Source organism: Lutra lutra, chromosome 6 (genome assembly GCF_902655055.1).
Source record: "Lutra lutra chromosome 6, mLutLut1.2, whole genome shotgun sequence".
Taxonomy (NCBI): Eukaryota; Metazoa; Chordata; class Mammalia; order Carnivora; family Mustelidae; genus Lutra; species Lutra lutra.
This window is the reverse complement of record NC_062283.1, coordinates 41,119,938-41,145,485: the sequence shown is the minus strand read 5'-3', so window position 1 is coordinate 41,145,485 and position 25,548 is coordinate 41,119,938. Positions and strand designations below refer to the sequence as shown.

General features: G+C 34.9%; 1 protein-coding gene across 5 annotated transcripts in view; it reads left to right on the top strand.

The window, feature by feature from the left end:
* Nucleotides 1-25,548, top strand: part of ADGRB3 (adhesion G protein-coupled receptor B3) — a 727,154-nt gene that overhangs the window by 395,037 nt on the left and 306,569 nt on the right. For all 5 annotated transcript variants that reach the window (XM_047734013.1, XM_047734014.1, XM_047734011.1 and 2 more), the window contains 2 exons: nucleotides 13,301-13,450; nucleotides 14,288-14,363. In XM_047734013.1, coding sequence (XP_047589969.1) covers nucleotides 13,301-13,450; nucleotides 14,288-14,363 — 226 coding nt within the window. The remainder of the gene's footprint in view (nucleotides 1-13,300; nucleotides 13,451-14,287; nucleotides 14,364-25,548) is intronic.

Genomic DNA, 25,548 nt, shown 5'->3' with positions numbered 1-25,548 from the left:
CTGTGTGGCTCAGTCATTAAACATCTGCCCTGGGCTCAGGTTGTGATCCCAGGGTCCTGGGATTGAGCCCCGCATCGGGCTCCCTGCTCATCAAGAAACCTGTTTCTCCAGCTCCCACTCCCCCCACTTGTGCTCTCTCTCTCGCTGTGTCTCTCTCTGTCAAATAAATAAATAAAATCTTTAAAAAAATAAAAAAATAAAAAATAAAATTTATACTCTGGTTTTAGGGGAAAAATAGTGTTTTTGTTTTGTTTTGTCTTATTTTTAAGTTATGTCAAAATGTGAAGATGCTTTTTAAGAAAAGTTAAGCTGAATTAATATCCAATAATAAGCTTTAAAGCCTATATAACTTTATATACTGGAAATATTTTATTCAAGTCTTAGCTGATAACTACAAATAGAATGTTGTAGTTGTTGGAACTAAATAGTTCATAAGGGAATGATTTATATTGGATAATAGGTTATATACCCATCCATATTCTGAAATAAGGCTCTAAAATGCAATAGGAATATAGAGGGATATAATTGAGACTAAGACACTGAAACATTTCTTTGCCACTAAAAATGTTTTAATAATGATCTTCAATACCCATTTGGGCTACTTTATTACATTTTGGAATATGAACCTTCCTCTTTTCGAAGAATCTGTCTTGTTATTTAGGAACATTAATTCCTGTTTCCCTTTTTTCTAAGTAGTCTCCTTTTACTTCACCCAACTCATTACCCAATTATCTTTAACTTTCCCTCTTTCCTTTTTTAAACAATTTTTCCTAAAATATAATAATATTCTCACTAAAGAGGGTAACCTCTACCATCTTTAAAATTTATTCTAAAAGTCTTTTATTTATTCTAAAAAATTAATTCTAAAAATAATATTTTAAAAATATCCTGGCATATTAGAAATATGGAATATTCACATTTTAAATATTAATTTCTTAACAGAAAAGTAAATACATTAATATAATTTAGACAATATAGGTGAAAGAAAACTGTAATTTATTGGTATGCCTTTTTAAACTACATATAAATTCTAATGAAATAGAGTATTCAATTTAATCGCAGAGTGTGTGTTTTTATGTGTTTGTGTGTGTGGAGAGGAAGTTTGCTTGGGATTTTTTGTTTTTTTGTTTGTTTGTTTTTTTGGTTTGAAGATCCAAAGATCAAAAACATTTTCTGGCCTTGATGAGAAAGGAGTGAGGTTGACAGATACAGAGCTCATGTACCTTTTTCCACCAGTCATTCTTTAGTTTGTTTATATTCTGACTGTGAACTCATGAATCATTACTATAATTCCATGAGGACTAGAGTGTTTTTGCAACATAAGGATCCAAAACTAGTCTGCAAAATGGGATTAATTGTATTTGGTTCAGAGTGTTGTGGAGCCAAGTGAGGTAACACACTATTGCTGTTATCTAACTACTCAGTAGATGGTCTCTTGTTACTGCTATTTGTTCCTGCTTTTTCTTCAAAAAATTATATTAGGTTAGGCACACATGTCTAACTTCTGTTCTCCCTATTTTGAAAAAGGCATAAGGTCAATGGTTTCTTTTTGGTAAGGTGAAGTGGCTAAATTTCTCTCTCTGTCTCTCTCTTTTTTTGAGGGGGGATTATTTATTTACTTGAGAAAGAGAGAGAGTGCACTTGTGAGCATGCACAAGTTGGCGGAGGGACAGAAGGAGAAGGAGAGAATTTCAAGAAGATTCCCTTCTGACCACAGAGCCCCACAGGGGGCTCAGTCTCATGACCCTGAGATCATGACCTGAACTGAAACCAAGAGTCGGACAGTCAACTGAGCTACCGAGGTGCCCCAGAAGTGGCTGAATATCTATGAACAGCTTGAAATCACCTCTTTGTTCTTATTTACATTTCTTAGAGTCATGTGCTTAACCTTATCCAGTCCCCTTTTCCCAGTTAAAATTAGTCTTTTGCTCTTCATTTTTTCTTTCATTATACTAAATCAATAGTTATTAAGTGACTGCCAAGTACCAATCATCTTCTGGACACAAAAAGATGAGCCCAATATGCCTGGTCTTTGTCCTTATGGAGGTTACATTCCGGTGGGGGAAGATATTAAGTTTTTAAATATGAAACTTATTAGATGAATGAATGAATGAATATATAATTTGTGTTATTGTATAAGGGAAAATAGAAGAAAAAACAACTTTTAAAACCAAAATGCATGTAGATAAATAAATAAATTCATAGACATATTTAAATTGTGGTAAATGACATAAGAGAGACTAACCAAGATTTCTTGCTTAGGTATGGGGTCAGTGGTTGCTCGGTGCTAGAAAGTTCTTCTTGGCATTCAAGTTAAGACCTGAAAAGAATTCAAGCTAAGACTTGAATAATAATTAACCAATGGAGGGGTTGATATGAAATGAAAGAACATGTATGACTGGACAGCAGTTGTAAATGGAAAAAGTCATGAGCTAACATTGAGAGGAAATCAGGTCATGGAGACCCCCAGAAGAATTTTGTATCTTATACAAGTGTAACAGGAACTCATTGGGGAGTAACATGATTCAACTCTGCTTCAAAAATCCTCTCACTGTAGTGTGGAAAGTGTGTAGGAAAGGCACAAGAATGGAAGCAATAAATATAGTGAGTTTTTATTTAAAGATTTGATGGAAGATTGTGTAGCAGTCAAAACAGAGATTAAAAAAACCAACTTTAAGATGTGTTTTGGAAGAGAAATAGCAAGCGCAGTGATGAATGAGATTCTGGGGATGAGGATATGGACATGTCAAGGTTAACTTCCTGTTTACTGTCTTGGGGGAAGGTTGGATGGAAGTACACTTGATAGATATGAGGAAGACTATATACGGAAACCATATTTAGATGAAGGGCGAGTAGAAATCAAGAATTAAGCTTCAGATATGCTACATTTAAGATTCCTAAAGACATTCATTTGAACAGTTCAGTAGATAGGTTTGGAGTTCAGAAGAAACATTCTTATGACCCATTCTGCTCATACTTAAGATATTTGTCTGAAACAGATGTCTTACTTGATTGTAATCTTTTCTATGTAAGGACTTTTTCTTTTTTAATTTTCCACCATCTTTTACACAATGCAGAGAATGGTTGACATAAAAGATAAAAGGGAATTGACATAGATTGTGTCTAACTATGTGTAGGGAATGAACTTCAGCATAATCCTCATAAAAGACTATGGATTTTTATATGTATACACACACACACACACACACACACACACACACACATAACGAGCAATTAAATAACTTGCCAAAGATCATGAAATAGTTGGAAAACTAAGTCTTTTAGTTTCAAGGGCCCAAAGTTACCACATTAAACCCCAGTTTCCTCTTTTGAGTCTTTGGTAAACTTCATTCATTAAAAGAAAAAAGAAAAGAAAAGAAAAGAAATATGGGGGGAGTTGTGTTAGACCTACTGTATGTTAGGATCCTATCATATGGTGGTAAATATGGAAAATACTTTTCCTTTGAGAGTTTATGGTCTAGTATAGGAAACATATGATAAACACATGGAGTACATAAGCTAGACGATGTTCAACTGTGAATAGGGTCATAAAGAAAATAAACAGGGTGATATAATAGAGAGGAACGATGGGGGGCCAGGTGGATTTCTTTAGATAGGGCAGTTAAAACAGATCCAAGTTAGCAGAGGCTCAAGGATAAGAATAGAAAATACTGTTTTAGTTAGAAAGGGAAAGTCCTGTGGTGGAAAAGAAAAGACCTGTACAACTTGATCTGGGTCAGTAAACAAGTAACTATGTATAATGTGACCACAGAGAGAGGCAGAAGCCAAGCCATGCAAAGCCTTGTAGGCCATTGTGTAAGATTTGGATTTTATTCTAAGAGCACTGGCAAGCTATTGAATTATTTCAAGTAAGGGAACAACATGATCTGATTTTTTTTTTTTTTTAAGATAACTCTAGTTTCTGAGAGAAGAAGCAATTCAGAGAAAAAGAGTGGAATCAAGAAAGCCAGTTAGGCAACTCTTGAGTTAGCTCAGTTTGTAGATTCTGGTAGAGGGTAATGGAATGGAGATAGAAATACAGGGATTTATGACACGTTCTAGAAATAATACTGAGAGGATGTGTTGATGGATGGGTCATAGGAGGCAAAGGAAAAGCAGAAGTAAAGATGGCCTTCAGGTTTTTGGTGTGAACATTTGAAAAGACAGTGGCACCTTCTATTAAGGTGGGTGACACTGGGCAAGAAAGTGCTTTAGTGTTGGGAAATCAAGAGTTCTGCCCAATAAACATTTGTGGAATTAAAAAAACACAACACACAACACTGGTCACACAAGACATTTTTATTACATGATTAAACACCACATTTCCTTGCATGATCATTCATTTATGAGTTGTCTGTGGTTGCTTTCATATCACACCAGCAAAACTGGGTAATTGCTTAGCCCACAAAGCTGAAAGTTTTACTTTTGGGCCTTTTGTAGAAAAAGTTTGCCAGCCTGTGCAAGAGAGCATGGCCTGAAACTAATCTTAGAGTATGGTTTCAAACCAAATCAATGGCTCTTCTTCATAATCCTTATAAAACCCTTGACTCCCCTTAAAGATACTTTCTCCTTATTAACATGCAGCTCTCCGTTCCTAAGTTCGTTCACTATTGCAGTCTTCTTCTTCTCTCTCTCCATTTATTTTTGGTGTCTTTCTCTTTACCCCCTTAAAGTGAGGCTTTCCCAAACTACATTTCTTAGCCTTTTTTTTCCTGTCATCTCCTTAATATCTGCACAGCTCACCATCTCACTTCTTACAGATTATTGCACAAATGCCAGCTAACCAAAGAAGCTTTCCTTCCTTACTAAAATTTCCCAACCACTCTCATTATTTCCTAATCACATCCGTTATATTCTATCTAGTTGTATTTGTTCCTTGTCTGTCTCCCCCAGAGATACCGTGCCAGTCCCATGAGAGCAAAAACTTTAACTTTTTTGTTCACTGGTGTATTTTCAGTGCCCATAACTGTGCCTGGCATGTAATAGGTGTTCAATTAACATTTGTTGAATAAATTAATCTGCCCTTTCTATTCTCTCTTCAGGAGGACTTATCCATGCCAACATCATCAATTATTACTTATAATTAGGAGGCATCTAACTTATATCTTCAAATTCTAAATTTTATTGTGCTTCAGCTCTCTTAGCCTACAATATCATATTTAGCTTTTTGTCTTACTATTTTTCTGTCTAAACTTAATATGCTCTAGAGAAATAGTAATATTTCTACTAGGGCAAAAAAGTTTCCTTGCCTTTTGCCTTTAAAGATTCATGTCATTCCTCCTGCCCAGAAGCTACTATTCTGATAGTTCTGGAACATTACAGGCCTTTTCCAGGCTTTAGGTTTGCACAGGCAGTGTCCTCCTCCCTGTCAAACAATAGCCAGACAGCACCTCTTCAAAGAGGCATCTTTCGCCAACCAATCATATTCTATCTCGTCCTTTACTTCTTTCATACTCTCACAGTCTAGCCTCATCTGGAGATCTGCTCCCTTATTAATCGTGTGTATTCCCTACTAGACAATGAGCTCTTTCAAGGCCAAGACTTCATGTCTCTTGCTCACTTGCTAAATCATCAGTAGTAAGATGGATCTTGGAACATTCTCAGGGCTCAATAGAGATTTGTTGGATGAATGAATTTCCAAAATGAACTTGTGAGTTTGTAGTGATCTCTTTCCCCTTATCACCCCTTAACACTGGTCTTTGCTTTACTTTTCTGGGAATAGATGAGTCACTACCTTGGAAAGCTCTTGGATGGTTGGTTTCAGTTGCTTTTTGCTGCCTGCATTGGTGCCCAATTCCTAATAGGTCCTTGCCTTAATTCTTTGCTAGTAAGAATGAAAACCCCTTACATTATCGAAACAGCATATTATAGACACATATGCATACATGTGTATGTAAAGAGAAAGAAGTCAGTAATGTTGCATGTACAAAAGAACATTCTCTCTCCTCTTTCTTATTCAATACTTAGTTAATTATCATCTGATGCTCCTTCCTCTGGAGGAATTCTATTCTTAATTTCTCTATTTGAAGAGGGGAGACTTTTTTTCCTAAAGCATTTTCTTCTTTTTAAAAATATTTTATTTATTTATTTTATTGGACAGAGAGAGAGCACATGCACCAGCAGGGGAAGGGGCCAAGGGAGAAGAGAATCTCAGGCAGAGTCCGCACTGAGAGCAGAGCCCGCACTGAGAGCAGAGCCCAACATGGGGTTGGATCTCATGACCTTGAGATCATGACCTGAGCCAAAACCAAGAGTCTAATGCTCAACCAACTGAGCCACCCAGGAGCCCCATTAAGACATTTTCTATATCATTTTTCTTTTACTATTCAGGTATTCATGCAAAAATGACTTTCCATATCACATTTTATTTTGCCTTTATATTAGTAGTAAAATCATGAACTACTTGGGTAGAGAAGATGAACACTTATAAAAAGTATCTGTCTCTAAAAGACCGCAAAACATACTCTGAAAACTGAAAGAAAAATGGTGTAATCAGCTTAAATTTCCTCACAATACTCAGCATAGCCTTGAAAGAAAAAGTAGGAAGAACATACAATAAGTAACAGAATTAAGTACAGAAATGCATGTATTTTCTGAATGTGTTTCTCTTTAAAGAAAAATTGTACTATTTTAAAGTAACTTCTCCATCACATATCTAGAACAGAGGTAGGCATACTTTTTTCTGCAAAGGGACAAACAGTAGATATTTTAGGGTTTGTGGACCATCCGGTCTTCAGTGCAGCTACTGAACTCTGCCATCATCACATGAAAGTGGCCCTAGACTCTAAGTGAATGAATGGGTGTGGCTGTGTTCCAATAAGACTTCATTTGTAGACACTGAAATTTGAAATTCATGTAATTTTCACATGCCCAGAAATATTATTCTTCTTTTGATTTTTTCCAATCATCTAAAAATGTGAAAAACCATTTTTAGCTTGCAGACCGTACAAAAATAGCAGATAGGAAAGATTTGGCCTGTGGGATGTAGTTTGCCAGTTCCTGGTTGAGACAGTTCAGCCTCAGCGAGAGTCGTGTGTAGGCTGTGGACGTACCCTGTGCATAGGTATGACTACATGTTAGGGAAGTAGGAGTGACCTGAGAAGAAGCCAAGGGAGTCCTCCATGGAAAGCACTGAAGTCTGGCAGAAATACCATGAGCAGCTATAAGAATGTGCCTTTCTGTGCTGAGACTGCCAGCCTTGGATTAAAAAAAGCAGCCAATGGATAAAAACAGAATTTGAAGTTAATGATTCACAAGTAATTTACATGGTTACTGGAAAGGATTATGTAAAATGGTTAATTATTTTAAGTTTCAATATACATAATATGTTATTAAAAACTACAAGTTGAAAAAAATATCCTCGATATACCACATAGTTACTTTTTTGCCTAGTTGGTCCACTTTTAAAAATCAGGATCCTAGGGGTGCCTGGGTGGCTGAGTCTGTTAAGCAGCCTACTCTCAGTTTCCGCTCAGGTCATGATCTCAGGGTCATGGGATCCAGCCCCCTGTGTTAGGCTCTTTGCTTCATGGGGAGTCTGCTTCAGGATTCTCTCTCTCCTTCTGCCCCTCCCTCAACAGGTGTGCTTTCTCTTCCTAAGAAATAAGTAAGTCTTTAAATAAAAATTAAAATCAGAGGATCCAATTTTTTTCTGAAAAAGAAACACCTGTAATTCCTAATGCGAATAATTTTTCTCTTCTAAATCTCTGTGTCCTGGTCCTGGGACTTGGGGGTGATTCCCTCTGCAGTGATGATGGTGGGATGGGACTGCTAGGGCACTCTTAGAGCACTGTGGTCCTTGCAGATGCCCCGGCCTAGTGGCTCTATTTCCTGGGAAGTGATGTTTGCACACTATTTTCTAGCAAGTCTTTTCTGGCCCTCCATGTTCAAATCTTAGCCTTTTAGTAAAGGAGACAGAATAAATGGAAGAAATCGGGAGATGAGAGAAGAACAACCAAAATCTGCCCAGCTGACTGTCTGAATATTTCCTATAAACCACTCACTATTGCAGAATCCTAAAACATGACTTTTTGTGGAGATGTTAGAACATAGAGATTATGCTAGATAAATTAAAATATTTGTATATATCCCTTTTTGATAATCACCATTCTTCAGTGGTATCTAGTTTTGATCTCCTGTTGGACAAGTGAGAATAGTTTATTTCCTGTCATTGAATCATTACACCTGTCTTTTATATTTAGTGCAAAATAAATTTGCTGTTAATTTGTTGGGGTAAAACCAAACTGCACCACACAGTTCAAAATCATATACTTCTAAGTTGGCAAACTGAGACTTGAGTCACAATGTTACCAATTTAACAGAGTCTACTTCCTCATAAAATGAATGTAGGGATAATAACAATGAGGATACTGATAATAATGATGCCTCCTAGGGTTGTTTTAAATATTAAATAAGGGTTGTTCTATATATTAAACAAGATAACACGTGTAAAGGACCTGCCTAAGTGCTGTGCTAAGAAGAGTGTCTAGCTCAGAGGATACATTTGATACCTACTTGTTGAATAAATTAAGGAATGGCTAAGAAATGTTAAGGTCATGTCAAGTGTTCAATAAATGTCCCTGTCCTTCCCTTCCCTTCCAAATGTCCTCAGTATTTTATAAGGCACTCAGCATTGCTATACAAATATAAAAACCTCGCTTTTTAAGCTGCTAAATGCCAAGGGATCACATTACAATGCAGGATTTTCTCAGCCCCTCTGAGCTTGCTATTGGTACACAAGCAAAACTAATAGTTGCTTTCTAACACACTGACGCAATGCAGAGTTCCCTTCCCGCCTCATTTTTCTTACAGAATTTCAAAACTGTGGGGGTGACCATCTAGTAATATTGAGTGATGTTTTCCACAAGCAAATCCATTTTGATAACTAGCCAGTTTTCTAATATTGATGAGTCAAGACCCAATTTGTAAGTTGTTCTCTCTGAATCAACATGAAAAATGATGCAAAGTTTAAATATTTTGGAACATCAATATCCCTCTTAAGCCATCTCTTAAACTTCTATTTCTGTATCCACCTCTACTTTTGTTTGTGATTCTAAGGTGCCCTTGCTTGGGAATTTCCTCTACTCATTTATAGACTGTGAGTTGCTGCGCTAAGCGCTTAGGTCACTGCATAAAAGTAGTGCTTTTGAAGTTCTCTTTGCAAACTGTGGCCTTGGTTGCAGTGGTAATACTGAATTTGTCATTGAGGATACAGTGATTTTCCCTTTCAGTAGAGAATTTTAGCCTGGCTGACTTTGGGTTCCCAAATAACCAGAGAAGCCAACCTCTTCCGTTTGGCAGATTCATTGAAAAAAGGAAAGGGAGAGAGAGAGTTGGAGACAAAGACACACAGAAAGACTGGGTGGAGGGGGAGGAAGGAGGTGAGAGAGAAAAAAAGAAAAAGAAGATGGAGGAGGAGGAGAAGAGGGAGTGGGAGGAAAAGAGGGAGGAAGGAAGGAAAGAGAGAGTAAAAAGGAACCCTCAGCTCTCTGGGTGGCACATTTAAGTACTAAAGGATAAGCTCTATTTTAAGTGCAAGTCCTGCCTTTGGTTATGTGTATGTATTCAATATAAAGTTTTAAATACATAACCTCAATTATCCAAAACAGCCGAGGTAAACTGGGACTGGCCCAAAAAACAACAACAACAACAACAACAACAACAAAAAAAACCCCACAGGCCATTATATTTACCCTAAAATACCAAGATTTAAATCCCAGGCCCAGATCCAGAGTCCACACTTGAGCCATTCTAGAAGCTGTGATTTTCCTCTGTTGGCCTTCATCTGCCCATTGTGCTGATTCCTCCAGCATTCATGCACGCACCTTGGCTCTCTCGTCTTTTCCTTCTACATGCATTCCATTCTTGTCCATGAAGCAACTGATGCATCAAATGAACTAACTCTAAACTTTTGTATGTGGACCATTCACACATTACCCAACATGACTTTACATGACAGAGCTGCCATTCTCCAGGACCTCAATTAGGGTTAAGTGCTAAAACCTCAATGATTTTCTCCAGAAACAAGGGTAGAAGCTCCACATTGGCTGCTTTGGTGAACCGAAAGCAAAACAAAAACAAACAAAACCCAGCCCATATGCCTTTAGATCCAACTCCAGGAATTCCTTATCCTTTCTGATGAGAAGGAATTTTATGCTGCATATCCAAATTCAAAATGAAAGTTTTAAAATTGCAAAATGAAAGTGCAGCTGGTTTTGCTCCAAGGTTTATCAGTGATGAGTCACCTATTTTTATTGCATAAGAAATCAAATCTAGTGTTGTTGTAATGAAAACATGATACAGTGAATTTAGGATAATTCTTGGAGCATTCAAGACGTGCCTATTTGTTCAGGGACATTGTGTTCTCTAAGGTTTCTTCTGAGCACTTTAATCTTCTGTAAGAAAGGCATTTTCTCAGTTTTTGAGGAAAGATGCTCTATTATCTAACCACCCACAATGACTGGTTTTAATGCAGCAATTACTGCAGAAGCAGAGGATGGAGATTGTGCACTTATGCTTTGCATTGATGTTCCTTTGTCAGCACTGGACACATATTTGTATAAACTTGGCATACTTTAAAGCATTCATTTTTAATCTTACCTCTTTGGTATTCACTTAACATCCAGGCTTCCCAGTTCCCTAAAGACTGCGTCTACGTTTTACTTAAGAGTTTTGGATTGTTAAACCTGGTGAAGGAGGGAAGGGATTGAGGTTTGAATTGGTCCAAGTGTCTGGTACAGGGACTGAAAGGAGAAAATAAAAGTCATCTTTAAATTATTTTTGCTAAATGGAAATAGGTTTTCTTGTTAATCATCTCAGGGTCACGAAGATCCACAGTGTCATCTAAGCTATCTTCCTAGATAGCTTTAAGGTTAAGATGTACAATTTTAAATACTTCACATTTTAAAACCATGTATACTCAATTTGAAGGCTAGCATTGGAGTCTCATCAGTCTATGAAGCCATATCCCTTTTGATAATGCATTTATTGAAAATATCATCTTACTTTAAGAACTACATTTCTAGGGGCGCCTGGGTGGCTCAGTGGATTAAAGCTTCTGCCTTGGGCTCAGGTCATGATCCCGGGGTCCTGGGATCCAGCCCCGCATCAGGCTCTCTGCTCAGCAGGGAGCCTGTTTCCTCCTTTCTCTCTCTGCCTGCTTCTCTGCCTACTTGTGATCTCTGTCTGTCAATTAAACAAATAAAATCTTAAAAAATAAAAAAGAACTACATTTCTACTAAAGTCAATGAATAGGTGTTTGTTTTTATGTCCTCCTTATGCTCAAGTCTGCAATTCAAAGGACTTTTTGCACAAAATAAATAGTGATCCTAATTGATTTTTATATTTCTTTCATCTAGACTATGTTCAAAATTATAATCTAATCTATATAGTCATAACTTAATAGCTAATGTGCCTTTAATTGAAGAATGAATGCATTTCATCATGGGAGATACAAGCATGTATAATTATATCATTATTGTGTATTTAAGGGTATAATATTAGACTAGAATTTATCCAGGATAAGGTGACAGAGTTGGTACAGAATGTGCTTCCTCCACTTGTTATTTCTTCTTTTTGTGCATTTGATTTTTTGCTTTCTATCCAAGGTATATAGAAACAGATGAATTATTAGACTTCGGGGTCCAACAATTTATCTGTTTATTTTCCTTTACAATAGAAACCAGTTTTGTGGCAGTCAGAAAAATCTTCATTTCTTTTCATCAGTTTTTGGAGCAAAGGGGTGACATAAATTTCATCCAAAAAAGCCAAAGTTAGGATCAAGGGATCTGGAAGCAGATGAACTTAGTTTTGCAGCTTAAATAAAGCTTATAGGACCCTTAAGAAAGACTGTGCTGCCAATTTGCTGACATGTCTGTCTTTCTGCAGTGGAGGATTGGGACCCTTCAAGGACACATGTGAACTGGGTTATTTATGTACAACAAAGACTGTATTTTTTGGAAAATTAAAGAAACTAAAATAATTACAGCTGTTATCCAAAAACAGCATTTAACATCCATAATGAATGTATGTGTTACTCAGCACCCTCTTTCCTTCAACATTTAGAAACAAAATCCTTTTTAAAGCTTATTATGTCAAATTACAGGCCATATGAAATTCCATCTTATGCTGATAATGGATGTCTATAATAGTCTGAAAGAGCTTTAGTAAAGTACAATAATACATAACCATTTCAATTTGGAACTAAGCCAGTGATGCAGTATATTTATACAACTAATATTGTTAAATTCTTAATTTTCATTCTCTGGATTTAAATTACAAGTTTCTTCAGGGTGAAATTCATTTATGAGGAGCTGAATGGTTTCTTACTTTAGCTTACTTTTATAGTAGTTTTTATAGTTTTCTTCATTATCTTTCTGTTTAAATCCTCCGTGGGACACCTGAAGATTTAATGTAGAACAAGTATGGACCTATGTAAAAGTTACACAAATTACACTTCTTAATTGGAAATGTATATGATCAATAAGCACTTAAGTATTTATCATTATAGTTTTATGACATACTGTGTGTGTGTAATTGTTACATGTAACAAAAAATACATTCAGGCATTACCAAACATCATTCATGATTTTTTTCAATATATATTTAAAATACTTGTTGGAAGTAAAAATACGATTCTCCAGTCAAAGTATACATTTATTACTTTCAATTGTGGCGGATGTTTTCAAAGTTTTGTGTTATTGATCTATTTGATAAATCTTTCTTCATATTATATGGGCTCTGTGGTTATGGTATTACTAGTGCTCTTATTATTTGGATTATGGCAGTTCTGTTTCCAAGAGCAATCAATCCAGCTTTGCTTTCCATGCCTTCATGGTACCCCATTTAATCCATGAAAAATTTGTTCCAAAGATAACATTCCGATGTAAATGCAGAAAATGTGTTCAGAAGACAAAGCTCAGATTTAAATGCAAATTTCTGCCTTCGGACCAAGTGTGTTAATCAAAATATTTAGCAAAAAATACAGTATGGACTTCTGACAATTGGAATGGGAGTCAGCCATGAACAACCAGTGGCACTACATGCTGGTCCCCTCAGAATATACTCCATTGACCGTCAGTTCCTGATTCTTCTTGGAAAGCAACAGAAACCTAGATTGTGGGTAAAAAAATTGGCAACCCTCATGAATGTTGTCCCATAATAAGAAATAAGTCTGTTTTGTGGTTCTGATAAATATAATTTTGGCTCAAAATTTTATTTTGAATATACTGCAAGGTTTAATTTGGTCAATTTTGATTACACTGAAAGATCTTAGTTAACATTATTACTTCTTTCCTACTAGTGGCTAGCATTCAGAAGCTTCCTGCAGCCTCTGTTCTAACAGACATCAACTTCCCAATGAAAGGACGAAAGGGAATGGTTGACTGGGCAAGAAACTCAGAAGATAGAGTAGTCATTCCAAAAAGCATTTTTACTCCTGTGTCATCAAAAGGTAAGTATGTGAAGTAATTTGAGCTTTGAACAAAATATTTCTAATTAGTTGGTTTAATAGTACACTAGATATAAATCTGCTTGCATCAAGTGACTTGGTAACAGTCTACGACCATGATTGTAAACTAATTTTATAAATATAGAAAACGGACACTTGATTTTTAAATCTGAACTTATTGGAGGAAATTATCTATTACAATGGGAAAAAAATACAAGTGCAAATTCTAGACCTGAGCTTCGCATGGTTAAGTTTCAGGATTGACAGTTTTATATCAGTGTAAAGTATGTGGCAGAATATTTTAATTTTAGGTATGGAAATGTGTTGCATTTTCCACAGCATTTTTTACTTCTTCCTCACTTTTGCTTTGGTTTGTAGATATTATTTTGGTATATAAAAACAAATTTGAGAAAAAATTCAGTTTTGAGAACATCTTCAGCAGCCTCTAAAATTAATGGCTACTTTTGACAGCTGCTTCGTAGTCTTGCTTTTTACCTTGGAGATTTTGACCTTCCTGCTTAGAGCTCCAAAAGAAAATAGTCTCTCTTTCCCCATATCATTGGGAATTGAAACTCCTTAGCTGCAACGACAGTAGCCTCCTGTCTCAGCCTGGTGAAGGAAGGTTACTTCACATGACCCATATTAGTGAGCTAATAATTAGTGAGTTAATATGTACGGTGTATGGGCTAATCTGCCCCATGCATGGTTAGGAAGGCATTTCTTTTACTCAGCTTTGCATCAGCAAGTACTGGAATCCCCTCATAATGAGCAGATTAAAGTTTTAGAAGACAGTATTTTTCCTGTAGTTTCACTAATATTTTTAATTTCATTTTTTTCTAGAATCAGATGAATCATCAGTATTTGTTCTTGGAGCAGTCCTGTACAAAAACTTAGATCTAATTTTGCCCACTTTGAGGTAAGCTACGAAGTAATAAGCTGTTATAATCTTCGTAAATTATTCCAAAAATGTGACTCTAGCTCATTCTATGAAAATAGTCAAACAAGCTTTGTTAATACAAAGGGTTTTTTCTTAAATTAAATAGAAAATACTCATTTAATGAACAGCTTATTAGCATGCTATGCACTTCAAAACAACTAGAAAAGACAATTTTGGTCTCTGATTATACCCCTGCAGTTCTTTTGTAATTAATCATGACTTGCCTTGAGACTAAGGAAAAAAAAATTAAGGAAAAGAAAAAACTCAAGTCTCTGTAGTAGAATGGGTTATTGTAAAATTAATCTGTCTTCTCTCTTTATTTGCACTTAATGGTACTGTTCATCAACATTACATGAAATTAGAGGAGTGCCATGGTGACTGGGAATGCATGCTTTGTTCTTCATTTGCACAAGATCTCAATTTGCCTCTAAATAAATATTCAATAATAGCTACATTAAGAAAAATGCTGTTGTTAAATTAGAGGACTATTTTTGGAGGAAATCCATTGATTTCTTTCCTCCCAGACATAAAAAAAAACAAGTACACATAGTAATTCTATAAACATTAATGTATTTGCTCTATTGTCTTAACTAACTTTACCTGATCTCACAGAAAACATCATTCACACCTACTTGGATAGCGATGCTATCACTCATGAAGACCTGTTTCCTCCACCCCAACTCCTGGATGACAGAGACCCAGGTTTTTTTTGCTTTTTGTTTTAGTTAAACATAGCCACATTTGCAGTGAGCTCTTACTCACACCCTTATGAATAAAGCTTCAAGTTTTTAGGGAGGAAAGACTGTGAATGATGTGTACAGTTATACCAGGAGCATAACAAATAGTCTCATGAATAAACACAATTAGAGTTCAGTCCAGCAGAAAAAAAGCCTTGCAATGAAGCAACCAAGTTTTCTGCAGCGGCAGTGACTAGTCATGATTCTTTGGAGAAAATCTCTCCAGGTGCAGCAAATTATTAATACAGTTGGTAAATCTCTAGCAGCAACGCAGGCTCTCCTTCAACCAAAGAGACATCTCTGGAAAGTTGAGTTTTCTTTAATCCCCTTCTTCTCTGGACGGAATCTGGGCTTTCTGAATTTGAATTGGTTTGCTTTTGTTCTACCAATAACAGATTTTCAAAACTAATGATTTTTCTCTGAACTTTTCCACTGGTTTTGTCAAAACACATTGGTGTGCACAATTACAGATAAAATAGACTTATACTTACACATCCTCTAACTTTGTGTATGCTGTTCCTTTGAAAAGAAATGTGCTGAAGTCCAATATACACAGATACTCAAAGTTAGACCCATATTTTCATAGGGGGTTCATTTGTAAGAAGCTAATCTTTCAAAAACTCTAGATTACACACTAACTTAAAATCAGAGGACTTGGATTTTAATTCTAAGTTCACATAAAAAAATTTATAAACTTATCCAGTCACTCAGAAATTGTCTGCCTTCAGGTCAGCCTTAAAATATAAGCACTAAATAAATAAATAAATAAATAAATAAATAAAATATGCAATATTCACCCTATTTGCTGCTGAGGGATATAGTGAATGCAAGCAAAATATTCAACATAAAATACTTCATATTATGAATTAGTTTTTCTCCCACATATCCTAACAAAGTTGCATTATGATTAATCTTGTTTTGCATAATATCATAGAATTCACTGTACCTAGCCAGGTTATTCCATGTTTCATAAATTTGTTAAGTCAAGGGTGTTGAAAATTTATTTAGGGTAGACTAATAGGTGTATTGGGAATGATTTAATGGATAAAGCAGGGAATAGTCCAGAGCAGTGGCTCCCCTAGTACCACCTGTGACATAACCAGATTCAAATTTGAGGGCAAGTCATTGACCTTTTTATATGTATTTTGTACAGTTGAACTCAAAGGTTCTTTCCAACTTCAAAAACTGCTTGTCTTTATTGTAGTAAAGTAGAATTGTGCAGTTCTGACATATTATTTTGCTTAAAGCCCTTAACAATCTTCATATAAAGTCTATGAATATGTGTACCCACTCATAAATTCTATGTATAAAGTAATTAGGTAAATGACTATAGGGAAACAATATTCACATTTAGACCAGAAATAATAACAATGGAACACTCAGAATAAAATGTTTAAGTACTATTTCAAAGGAGAAAAATAAGCATTTACTTCTCACTTCCTTTTATTTTAAATAGTAAAATAATGTAACTAAGCATTCTCAGGTTTGTTTTTTTCCTTCTTCTTCTTTTCAAAAAACTACTCCATAAAGTTGAGTTAGTAACTGTACCAATGATAGATCTGTTAAATAAGAATAAGTCTTTTAAAGGACAAGGGTGATTTCTTTGTTTTAGTCACTGAACAAATATTTACTAAACAGCAACCTGACTAACTTACTGTCTGAATTCTTTTAAATCTTCCCTACTGTTGAAACTCCAGAACAGTGCTTAGTAAGTAATAAGGGTTCAAGAAATGTACTGGAATAATTAATTGTCTTATCTGATAGAATAGTCTACTTAAGCCAATTTTATAAAATAATAAGGTACATAGAAATTTAGTGTACATGCCATATAAGTACAGAGGAATAAAATACATATATCTTATTGTTTTACTTATTAATAATCAGACTATGTGAATTGAACCCAGTAGAAAAAGGACTATCTTCCAATTCAACATGCAAAAATACACAGATTTACTCTTTATGTTTAGTTATTTACCAAATTTTCATGACACATTTTCCTGAGTGATCATTTTACTAATTGTCTGTTCAAACTATTGGAGCCAAGTTTCCTGTACACTGAATAACGTTAGGCTTGCTATTAAGTTTCTAGAAATTTTATATTTTGATATAATCATTTTCAAAACAATACTTTGCATAATTTCTCTCATGGGGACTAAGAAAGAGAACTTAATGTAATGTTTGAATAGATATAATTTAGAAATTTCCCTTCATACATAGGCAGAAATAACTTCGCATGTTGACTCTTTCATTTAGAGATTTCTTTTCTTCTCTTGCCCTAGTATGCATTCAAGTATTGTTTGAGCTACAATTTTTATTTTGGTGTTTGATTGTCTTCCCTTTACAATTAGGTATATTCAGATTGTCACTTCAACTGAAGTGCTCTACTTAAGTCCAAACTAAATAAGTGCTGTTCTCAGCCTTCCACTTTTATCCCTCTTAGAATAATTTTCAATAGTCAAAAAGCATAGAACCAGGATATTAGTGCTACAAGGTCCTTTAAAGGTTAGTACCATCTAGAATTCTAATTTTTCACATGAGAGACTGACCACCTTCTTAGTTCAGTGACCTACCCAAAATTATGTATCCAGTAGATGACTGAGTTCTAATCCAACTCAAGTCTTCTCTGCCAAACCTAGGAGAGAGAGTTCTGCTGTCTTGCTTCCTCTATTGTGCTAGTATCAATTCCTTTGAGCAGTACAAACAATGCACTTCAGTGTTAGTGTGAATACATATTGCTCTTAAGCCTAAAATCTCCTAAGGTCAAGGAGAAGGTGACCAGGTATGAGCAAACTCAAGGATAGTTGGGGGTCAACTTGGTGGTCCCAACCCAAGCTACTGACATCAGGGCAGGAGGTTATCACTCTTCCCAGCCCCTCATGACCATTTTTGGGATGAAGGCTGGCCAGCAGAGGCCAGAGGATCTTTTGGGAGAGGCAAAGCCTCCCACACACATCCCCAAATCAAGTCAAGAAACTAGCAACCTCTCACAGGCTGAAAAGCTCCCAAACCACTGGGAAGGATTTTTAACTGTAATAACCTTTTAGAAGGACAGTTTGGCAATATCAAGAGGCTTTAAAAATGCATTGTCATTGATGCAGCCACTTCTAGGAATTTATGGTACAGAAATTATCTCTAAGGGGGATAAAAGTGTATCCAATCATACACTCAAGCTAGCATTTAAGAAACAGTTGTAAACAGACAATTTTCTGATTCATTTAATAGTCAGATTCCAGTTTTATAGAAAATCACAATACTTTTGAGTATAGGAGTACTGTGTAGTTTTCCTGTAGGACATGTGGAAGATATAGTCATGTTTCAAAAAAAAGAGCATTTTAATGTAGCTATTAACATTCATGACATTGTAAAGGATCTAATGAAAATTATATGCAAATTCCACTATAGTATTAAAATGCAAGGAAAAATACAGATGAACCAAAAAGGAACTACGTTCTCAAAAGCTAGTAGTGGTTTGAAAATTATCTTTTGAAAAGGAAAAAAAATTTCAATAATGCAAAGCCCCATAAATTTGCTGTCAGGTGCACCAACCTAATAAAGATAAATGACACGGAATTTTTTTCATATTTAGCAAATGGAACTCATTTGAGTTCATATGTTATAGGAATTACAGCAAATGGGAAAAGCAATTGAACTAAATTATATTAGAAACAATCAAAAAATGAAAACGTAATTACTTTTAAACCTATACATTCTGAAGGCAATCAACCTGAAATTGTTGAGTCCTCTAATGAGCACCTGTTCTTCAGTTTCAGGACCTAACCCTTGGATCTTGCCTCTTCATTCCGAGTTTCCAGTGACATTTTGTAGTTTTGTGATATCCTGTATCTTTTTATAATATCCTATTATGGGGACACTAGAAATTACAATTATCTATGGACATAAAAAATTTGCATAACTAATATTATGAAATATTATTATACATTCAGTATATTACTTATAAAAATCTGAGTTTAATTTGGCCATACCTTTGGAAAGTGAATTTAAATCTCTGATCACTTAGCTTCTTTGTAGTTCTAGGTGTTACATACCTTAGTAAACCTACCTAAAATTCTAATTCATTTTAAAGCTCTAAATTAGCCCAATCCTACTTTTTAGCAGCCATCAGCTGATTTTAGTTTTAAAAACAAATATATTTAACTTAATATTTTAATGAAGTCCCAGTTCCTAGGATATATGAAGTCATCTATTTTGTTTTGGTTTTATTTAAATTGGGGAGCTGGTTTTAAACAGTTATGAAAACTCTCAATTTAGAAGCTACATGAACTATAATTCTAAAAATGGAAAGAGGCTATAGTAATTTTAATAATTTTTATTAAACCATTAACACCTCTTTACTGTACCTTATCTGATTATACTTTATTTGCACAATAAGTTCCACAGTCCTCTCCACTGATGTTTATTTGTAACACTGCAGTGCATTTCCTTTAATGTGGTAAAAAACACATATCATGAAATTTACCCATCTTAAGATGCACAGAAGAGTAGTGTGCCTTATTGTGCAGCAAATTTCTAGAACTTTTTCATCTTGCAAAATTGAAACTGTATACGCTTGAACAACAATACCCTTTTTTTCACCTCCTCCTAGCCTCTGGAGATTTTCTGTTTCTAAAACTTTGACTACTTTAGGTACCTCATATGAGTGGAATCATGCATTACTTGTGTGTGTGTGTGTGTGTGTGTGTGTGTGTGTGTGTGTGTGTGTGTGAGAGAGAGAGAGAGAGACTGGTTTCATTTAACATAATGTTTTCAATGTTCATCTTTGTTAGAGCATAAGACAGAATTTTCTTCTTTTTTGGCTGGATAGTATTCCACGATCTGTATATACCATATTTTCTTTATGATCTATCAATAGATATTTAGGCTGCTTCCACTTCTTGGCTATCATGAATAATGCTGTAATAAATAAGGGTGTGCAAATGTCTTTTTGAAATTCTGTTTTCAGTTCTTTTGGATATACATCCAGAAGTAGATTTCTGCATCATATGCTAATTCTATTTTTGCTTTTTTGAAGAATCTTCATACTGTTTTCCATAGCATTTTACATTCCCACCAACAGTGCCCAAAACTTCCAGTTTCTCCACAACAATGTCAACACTTATTGTTTTCTGTTTTTTTTTTTTAATTGTTTTGGCATGTTTGTTTGGATAGTAGCCATCCTAACAGGTATGAAGTATCCTATTGTAGTTTTGAGTTGGATTTCCCTGATGATTAGTGATGTTGAGCATCTTTTCATATATGCGTTGGCCATCTCTATGTCATATTTAGAGAGATGTCTAAGTCTTTTGCCCATTTTTTAAATCCTGTTGTTTGTTTTTGTTGTTAAGTTTTAGGATTTCTTTATATATTCTCAATATTAACCTGTTGACAGATATATGGCTTATAAATATTCTGTCCTATCCTGTAGATTGCCTTTTCACTCTGTTGATTGTTTACTGCACAGAAGTTTTTAAGTTTGATGCAGTACCCTTTGTTTAGTTTAGCTTTTGTTGCCTATACTTTTGGTATCATAGCAAAGCAATCATTATCAGATTCAATGTCATAAAGCTTTTCCCCTATGTTTTCTTCTAAGAGTTTTATAGTTTCAAGTCTTATGTTTGGATCTTTAATCTATTTGAGTTAATTTTCTTATATAACACGATGTAAGGGTCCAATTCCATTCTTTGCATGTGGATGTCCAGTTTTCCAGCATCAATTGTTGAACAGATTATCTTTTCCCCATTGTGTGTGGCCTTGGCACCATTGTCAAAGATAATTTGAGCCCATGTGAGAGGGTTTATTTCTGGGCTTTCTGTCCTTTTTGGTTGGTTTATCTATCACTTGTCTTTATTCCAGTACCATACTGTTTTGGCTTATTGTAGCTTTGTATTTGAAGTAAGGAAACATGAGGCCTCTAGCTTTGTCATACTTTGCAAAGATTGTTTTGACTATTCAGAGTGTTTTGATAATCCATATTAATTTCTGTATTTTTTTTCTATTTGTGTAAAAAAAGTGTCATTGTGATTTTTGATAGGAATTGCAGTGATCTTTAGATTGCTTTGGATAGTTCAAACATTTTAACAATATTAAGTCTTCAAATTCTTGAACATGAGACATCATTCCATTGATTTGTGTCTTCTTTGATTTTCTGTCACCAAGGTTGTTTGTTTGATTTTAGCTTAAAAGTCTTTCACTTCCTTATGTTCATTCCTAAGTATTTTATTCTTTTTGATTCTGTTATAAATAGATTTTTTCCCTTAATTTAGTTTTTGGATTATTTATTAGTGTATAGAAATGCAACTGATTTTTAGGTGTAAATGTTGTATCCTGTAACTTTGCTAAATTTGTTTATTAGTTCTGACAGTGTTTTTTGTGGAATATTTAAGGTTTTCTACATATAAGATCATTTCACCTTGAACACAAATAATTTTGCTTCTTCTTTGCCATTTGGTTGCCTTCTATTTCTCTTTCTTGCCTGATTGCTTTGGTTAAGAATGCAATACTTGTTGAATAAAAGTGTCAATAGATGGCATCCTTTCCTCATTCCTGATCTAATAGTGAACACTTTCAGTTTTTCACTATTGAGTATAATGGAAGCTGTGGGTTTTTCATATATGGTCCTTACTATGTTGAGATACATTCCCTTTATGCCTAATTTGTTAAGAGTTTTTATCCTGAAAAATGAATTTTTTTCAAATGTTGTTTCTGAAATGATCATGTTTTTGTCCTGTGTTCACTTAATGTGGTATGTTTATTTGATTTTCATATGTTGAACCATCCTTGCATTCTCAGAAATAATTCCCACTTGATCATGTTGTATGATATTTTTAATGTGTTGGTGAATTTGATTTGCTAGTATTTTGTTAAGTTTTTTTTTGTTTGTTTGTTTTTTGCATCTCTCTTCATCAGGAATATTGCTCTGTAGTTTGTAGTATTCACGTCTTGTATCTTTTTCTGATTTTGGTAGAACAGTCTCATAAAGTGAGTTTGGAAGTATGTGCTCCTCTTCAATGTTTTCAAAAAGTTTGAGAAGAATTGATGTTAATTCTTCTTTACATGTTTGATGGAATTGTTCCAGCAAAACGATCTGTTCTTGGAAAAAAAAAAAAAAAAAAACGATCTGTTCTTGGGCTTTTCTTTGTTGGAAGGTTTTGATCACAGATTCAATCTCTACCAGTTATAGGTCTGTTCCATCTTTTAATTTCTTCATGAATCTTAGTCTTGGTAGTTTTATGTTTACAGGAATTTCAATTAAGTTATCTAGTTCATTGGCGTGTAGTTGTTTATAACAGTCTATTGTAATCATTTTTATTTCTGTGGCATCAGTTGTAATGTCTCCTCTCTTCATTTCTGGTTTTTGTTATTTTAGTTTTCTCTTTTTTATTAGTTAGTCATGCTAAGAGTTGGCCAATTTTGTTGATTTCTTTTTTCAAACAACTAATTCTTTTTTTTTTTTTTTTAAAGATTTTATTTATTTATTTGACAGACAGAGATCACAAGCAGGCAGAGAGGCAGGCAGAGAGAGAGGAGGAAGCAGGCTCCCTGCTGAGCAGAGAGCCTGACGTGGGGCTCGATCCCAGGACCCCGAGATCATGACCCGAGCCAAAGGCAGCGGCTTAACCCACTGAGCCACCCAGGCGCCCAAGATTTTATTTATTTATTTGACAGAGAGAGATCACAAGTAGACGGAGAGGCAGGCAGAGAGAGAGAGAGAGGGAAGCAGGCTTCTTGCTGAGCAGAGAGCCCGATGCGGGACTCGATCCCAGGACCCTGAGATCATGACCTGAGCCGAAGGCAGCGGCTTAACCCACTGAGCCACCCAGGCGCCCTGTTAAAACAACTAATTCTTATTTTGGTTGATATTTTCTATTATTTTTGTATTCCCTATTTCATTTGTTTCTGCTTTAATCTTTATTGTTCTCTTCTTTCTAACAACTTTGGTTTTAGTTTGGTTTTTTTTTTCCTAGTTCTGTGAGATATAAAAATAGGTTGTTGACTTGAGATCTTTCTTCTTTTTAAATGGAACAATTTACCACTATATATTTCTGTCTTAGTTCTTTTGCTGTATCCCATTAGTTTTGATACGTTGTGTTTTCATTTTCATTTGTCTCAAGATATTTCTAGTTTCTCTTGTGATCTGTCCTATGGTCCATTGATCGTTCAAGAGTATTTTAGTTAATTTCCACATATTTGTGAATTTTCCAGGTTTTTTCTTTTTTGTCTTTGATTTCTAGCTTCATTCCACTGTGGTCAGAACAGATACTTAGAATGATTTCAATCTTCTTAAATTTGTTAAGACTCTTTTTGTGGCATCACCTGTGATTTATCCTGGAGAATACTCTATATGCACTTGAGAAGAACGTATATGCTGCTGTTGTTGGGTAGGGTGTTCTTTGTATATCTATTAGATCCAGCTGATCCTTAGTGTTGTTCATGTCCTCTATTTCTTATTGCTGTATTATGTGGTTGATTTATCCATTTTGAAAGTGGGCTATTGAATTGAAATCTACTATATTTGTGTTACTGTCTGTTCTTCCCTTTCATTCTGTCAACATTTGCTTCGTATATTTGGGTGCTCTGCTGTTAGAAGTGTATATGTTTATAACTGTTATATCTCCCTGGTGAATTGGTCCATTTAACAGTATTTAATGGTCTTCTTTGTCTCTTATTATGGTTTTTTATTTAAAGTCCACTTTGTCCATTACAAATATGGTCATCTCTGCTTTCCTTTGGTTACCATTTGAATGGCCATCATTTTCCATCTTTCACTTTCAGCCTGTGTATGTTCTTATACCTAAAGTGAGTCTCTTGTAAATAGCTACATTCCATTTTATAGTCACTTTTTTACTCTCTTTAGGATATGGTTTATATACATGAAGTGCCTGAAGCCTTTATAATAATTGTGACTAACAATTGTGTTATAATAATATTATATATTATAACAATATATTATATATTATAAAGTATATAACATATAATATAATATAATATAATATAATATAATATTATAATAGCAATTGTGATAACTGAATAACTTGGGTCTCCTTTGAATGAATAACTCTATACATTTTTAAATGTTTTAGCCAAACCTAACTAGCACAAATCTCAAGAACAGAAAAGAACTTTATTATTTTAGTCATAAAATCCATTTAGCTATAAGAGTTGCCTTCCTAGCAGTGAATATAAATGTGTACCCAGCCAGGAAGCATTAGTAGATCACAAAGCCTGACATGGCACATAAGGAGCCAGTTACTCACTTATGCAGATTAGAATAAATTGATGGAATAAATTAAAGATAATTTCACACACTGTACACTTTTTAAAAAGGGACCCACTGCACAGTGTAAATTTGCTTATTTTTCCTTCATTAAGCATTTTAATGCCATGATAATGGCATTACATTTTAATCCAACTTGATCCAAAGTTTGATATTTTTATTATGTGTTTATTTAATACAATATTTAAACATGTGTTAGCACTAAAATGTGTGAAGCATAATGCAAATGAGGATATATAAATGCTAGATACAAATCTTGCCCTCATTGGACTTATAATCATGTAGAAGGAGACATACATATCATTAATAGATGTTATGCTAGAGATTGTTACATATTAGTAGGACAGGTTCGGGGAGAGTACTCACGTGAATGTGATGAGAACATCCATCTGCATAATTATATTGACATGCATCCTTTCACAGTTGAATTCTAAATAAGTTCACACACACAGCAGAAGTCATAAGGTGGGCTTTGTCTTCTAGGGGTCATCTCCACAAGGCCAGATGAAAAGCTGGCAAACCTGACCCAGAATAACATACCCTATAGAAGGCTGCTCATCTTAGCCCCTTTGCTTTCTATACCCCAGTTTCCCAGGATCAAAATTCCCACATGCCCAAACACACAAACAGAACTTCATAAATATCTTTTTTTTTTAAAGATTTTATTTATTTATTTGACAGAGATCACAAGTAGACAGAGAGGCAGGCAGAGAGAGAGAGGGAAGCAGGCTCCCCGCTGAGCAGAGAGCCCGATGCGGGACTCGATCCCAGGACCCTGAGATCACGACCCGAGCCGAAGGCAGCGGCTTAACCCACTGAGCCACCCAGGTGCCCAAGAACTTCATAAATATCTTGATAGAATTATAAATTCCTGTTTGGAATACTCACATCTGTATTTTCCAGTAAATGAACCACTTAGGAAACTTTAAAACAATACAAAATGTTTGTATACCATCAAATTTAACTAACATTTATGAAATTAAACTTAGCAGTTGAGCTAAATTAACATGGGTTTTATTTATATCAAAGAAATGAGATTATAAATAGAACCAGAATAAAGAGGCAAAATGAATTAAAGTGACATGTAAATATTTTTATTTCAAGGTAACCAAACCAGAAATCAAACATATTCCAGCTAATTTGGGAAAGGAACTTG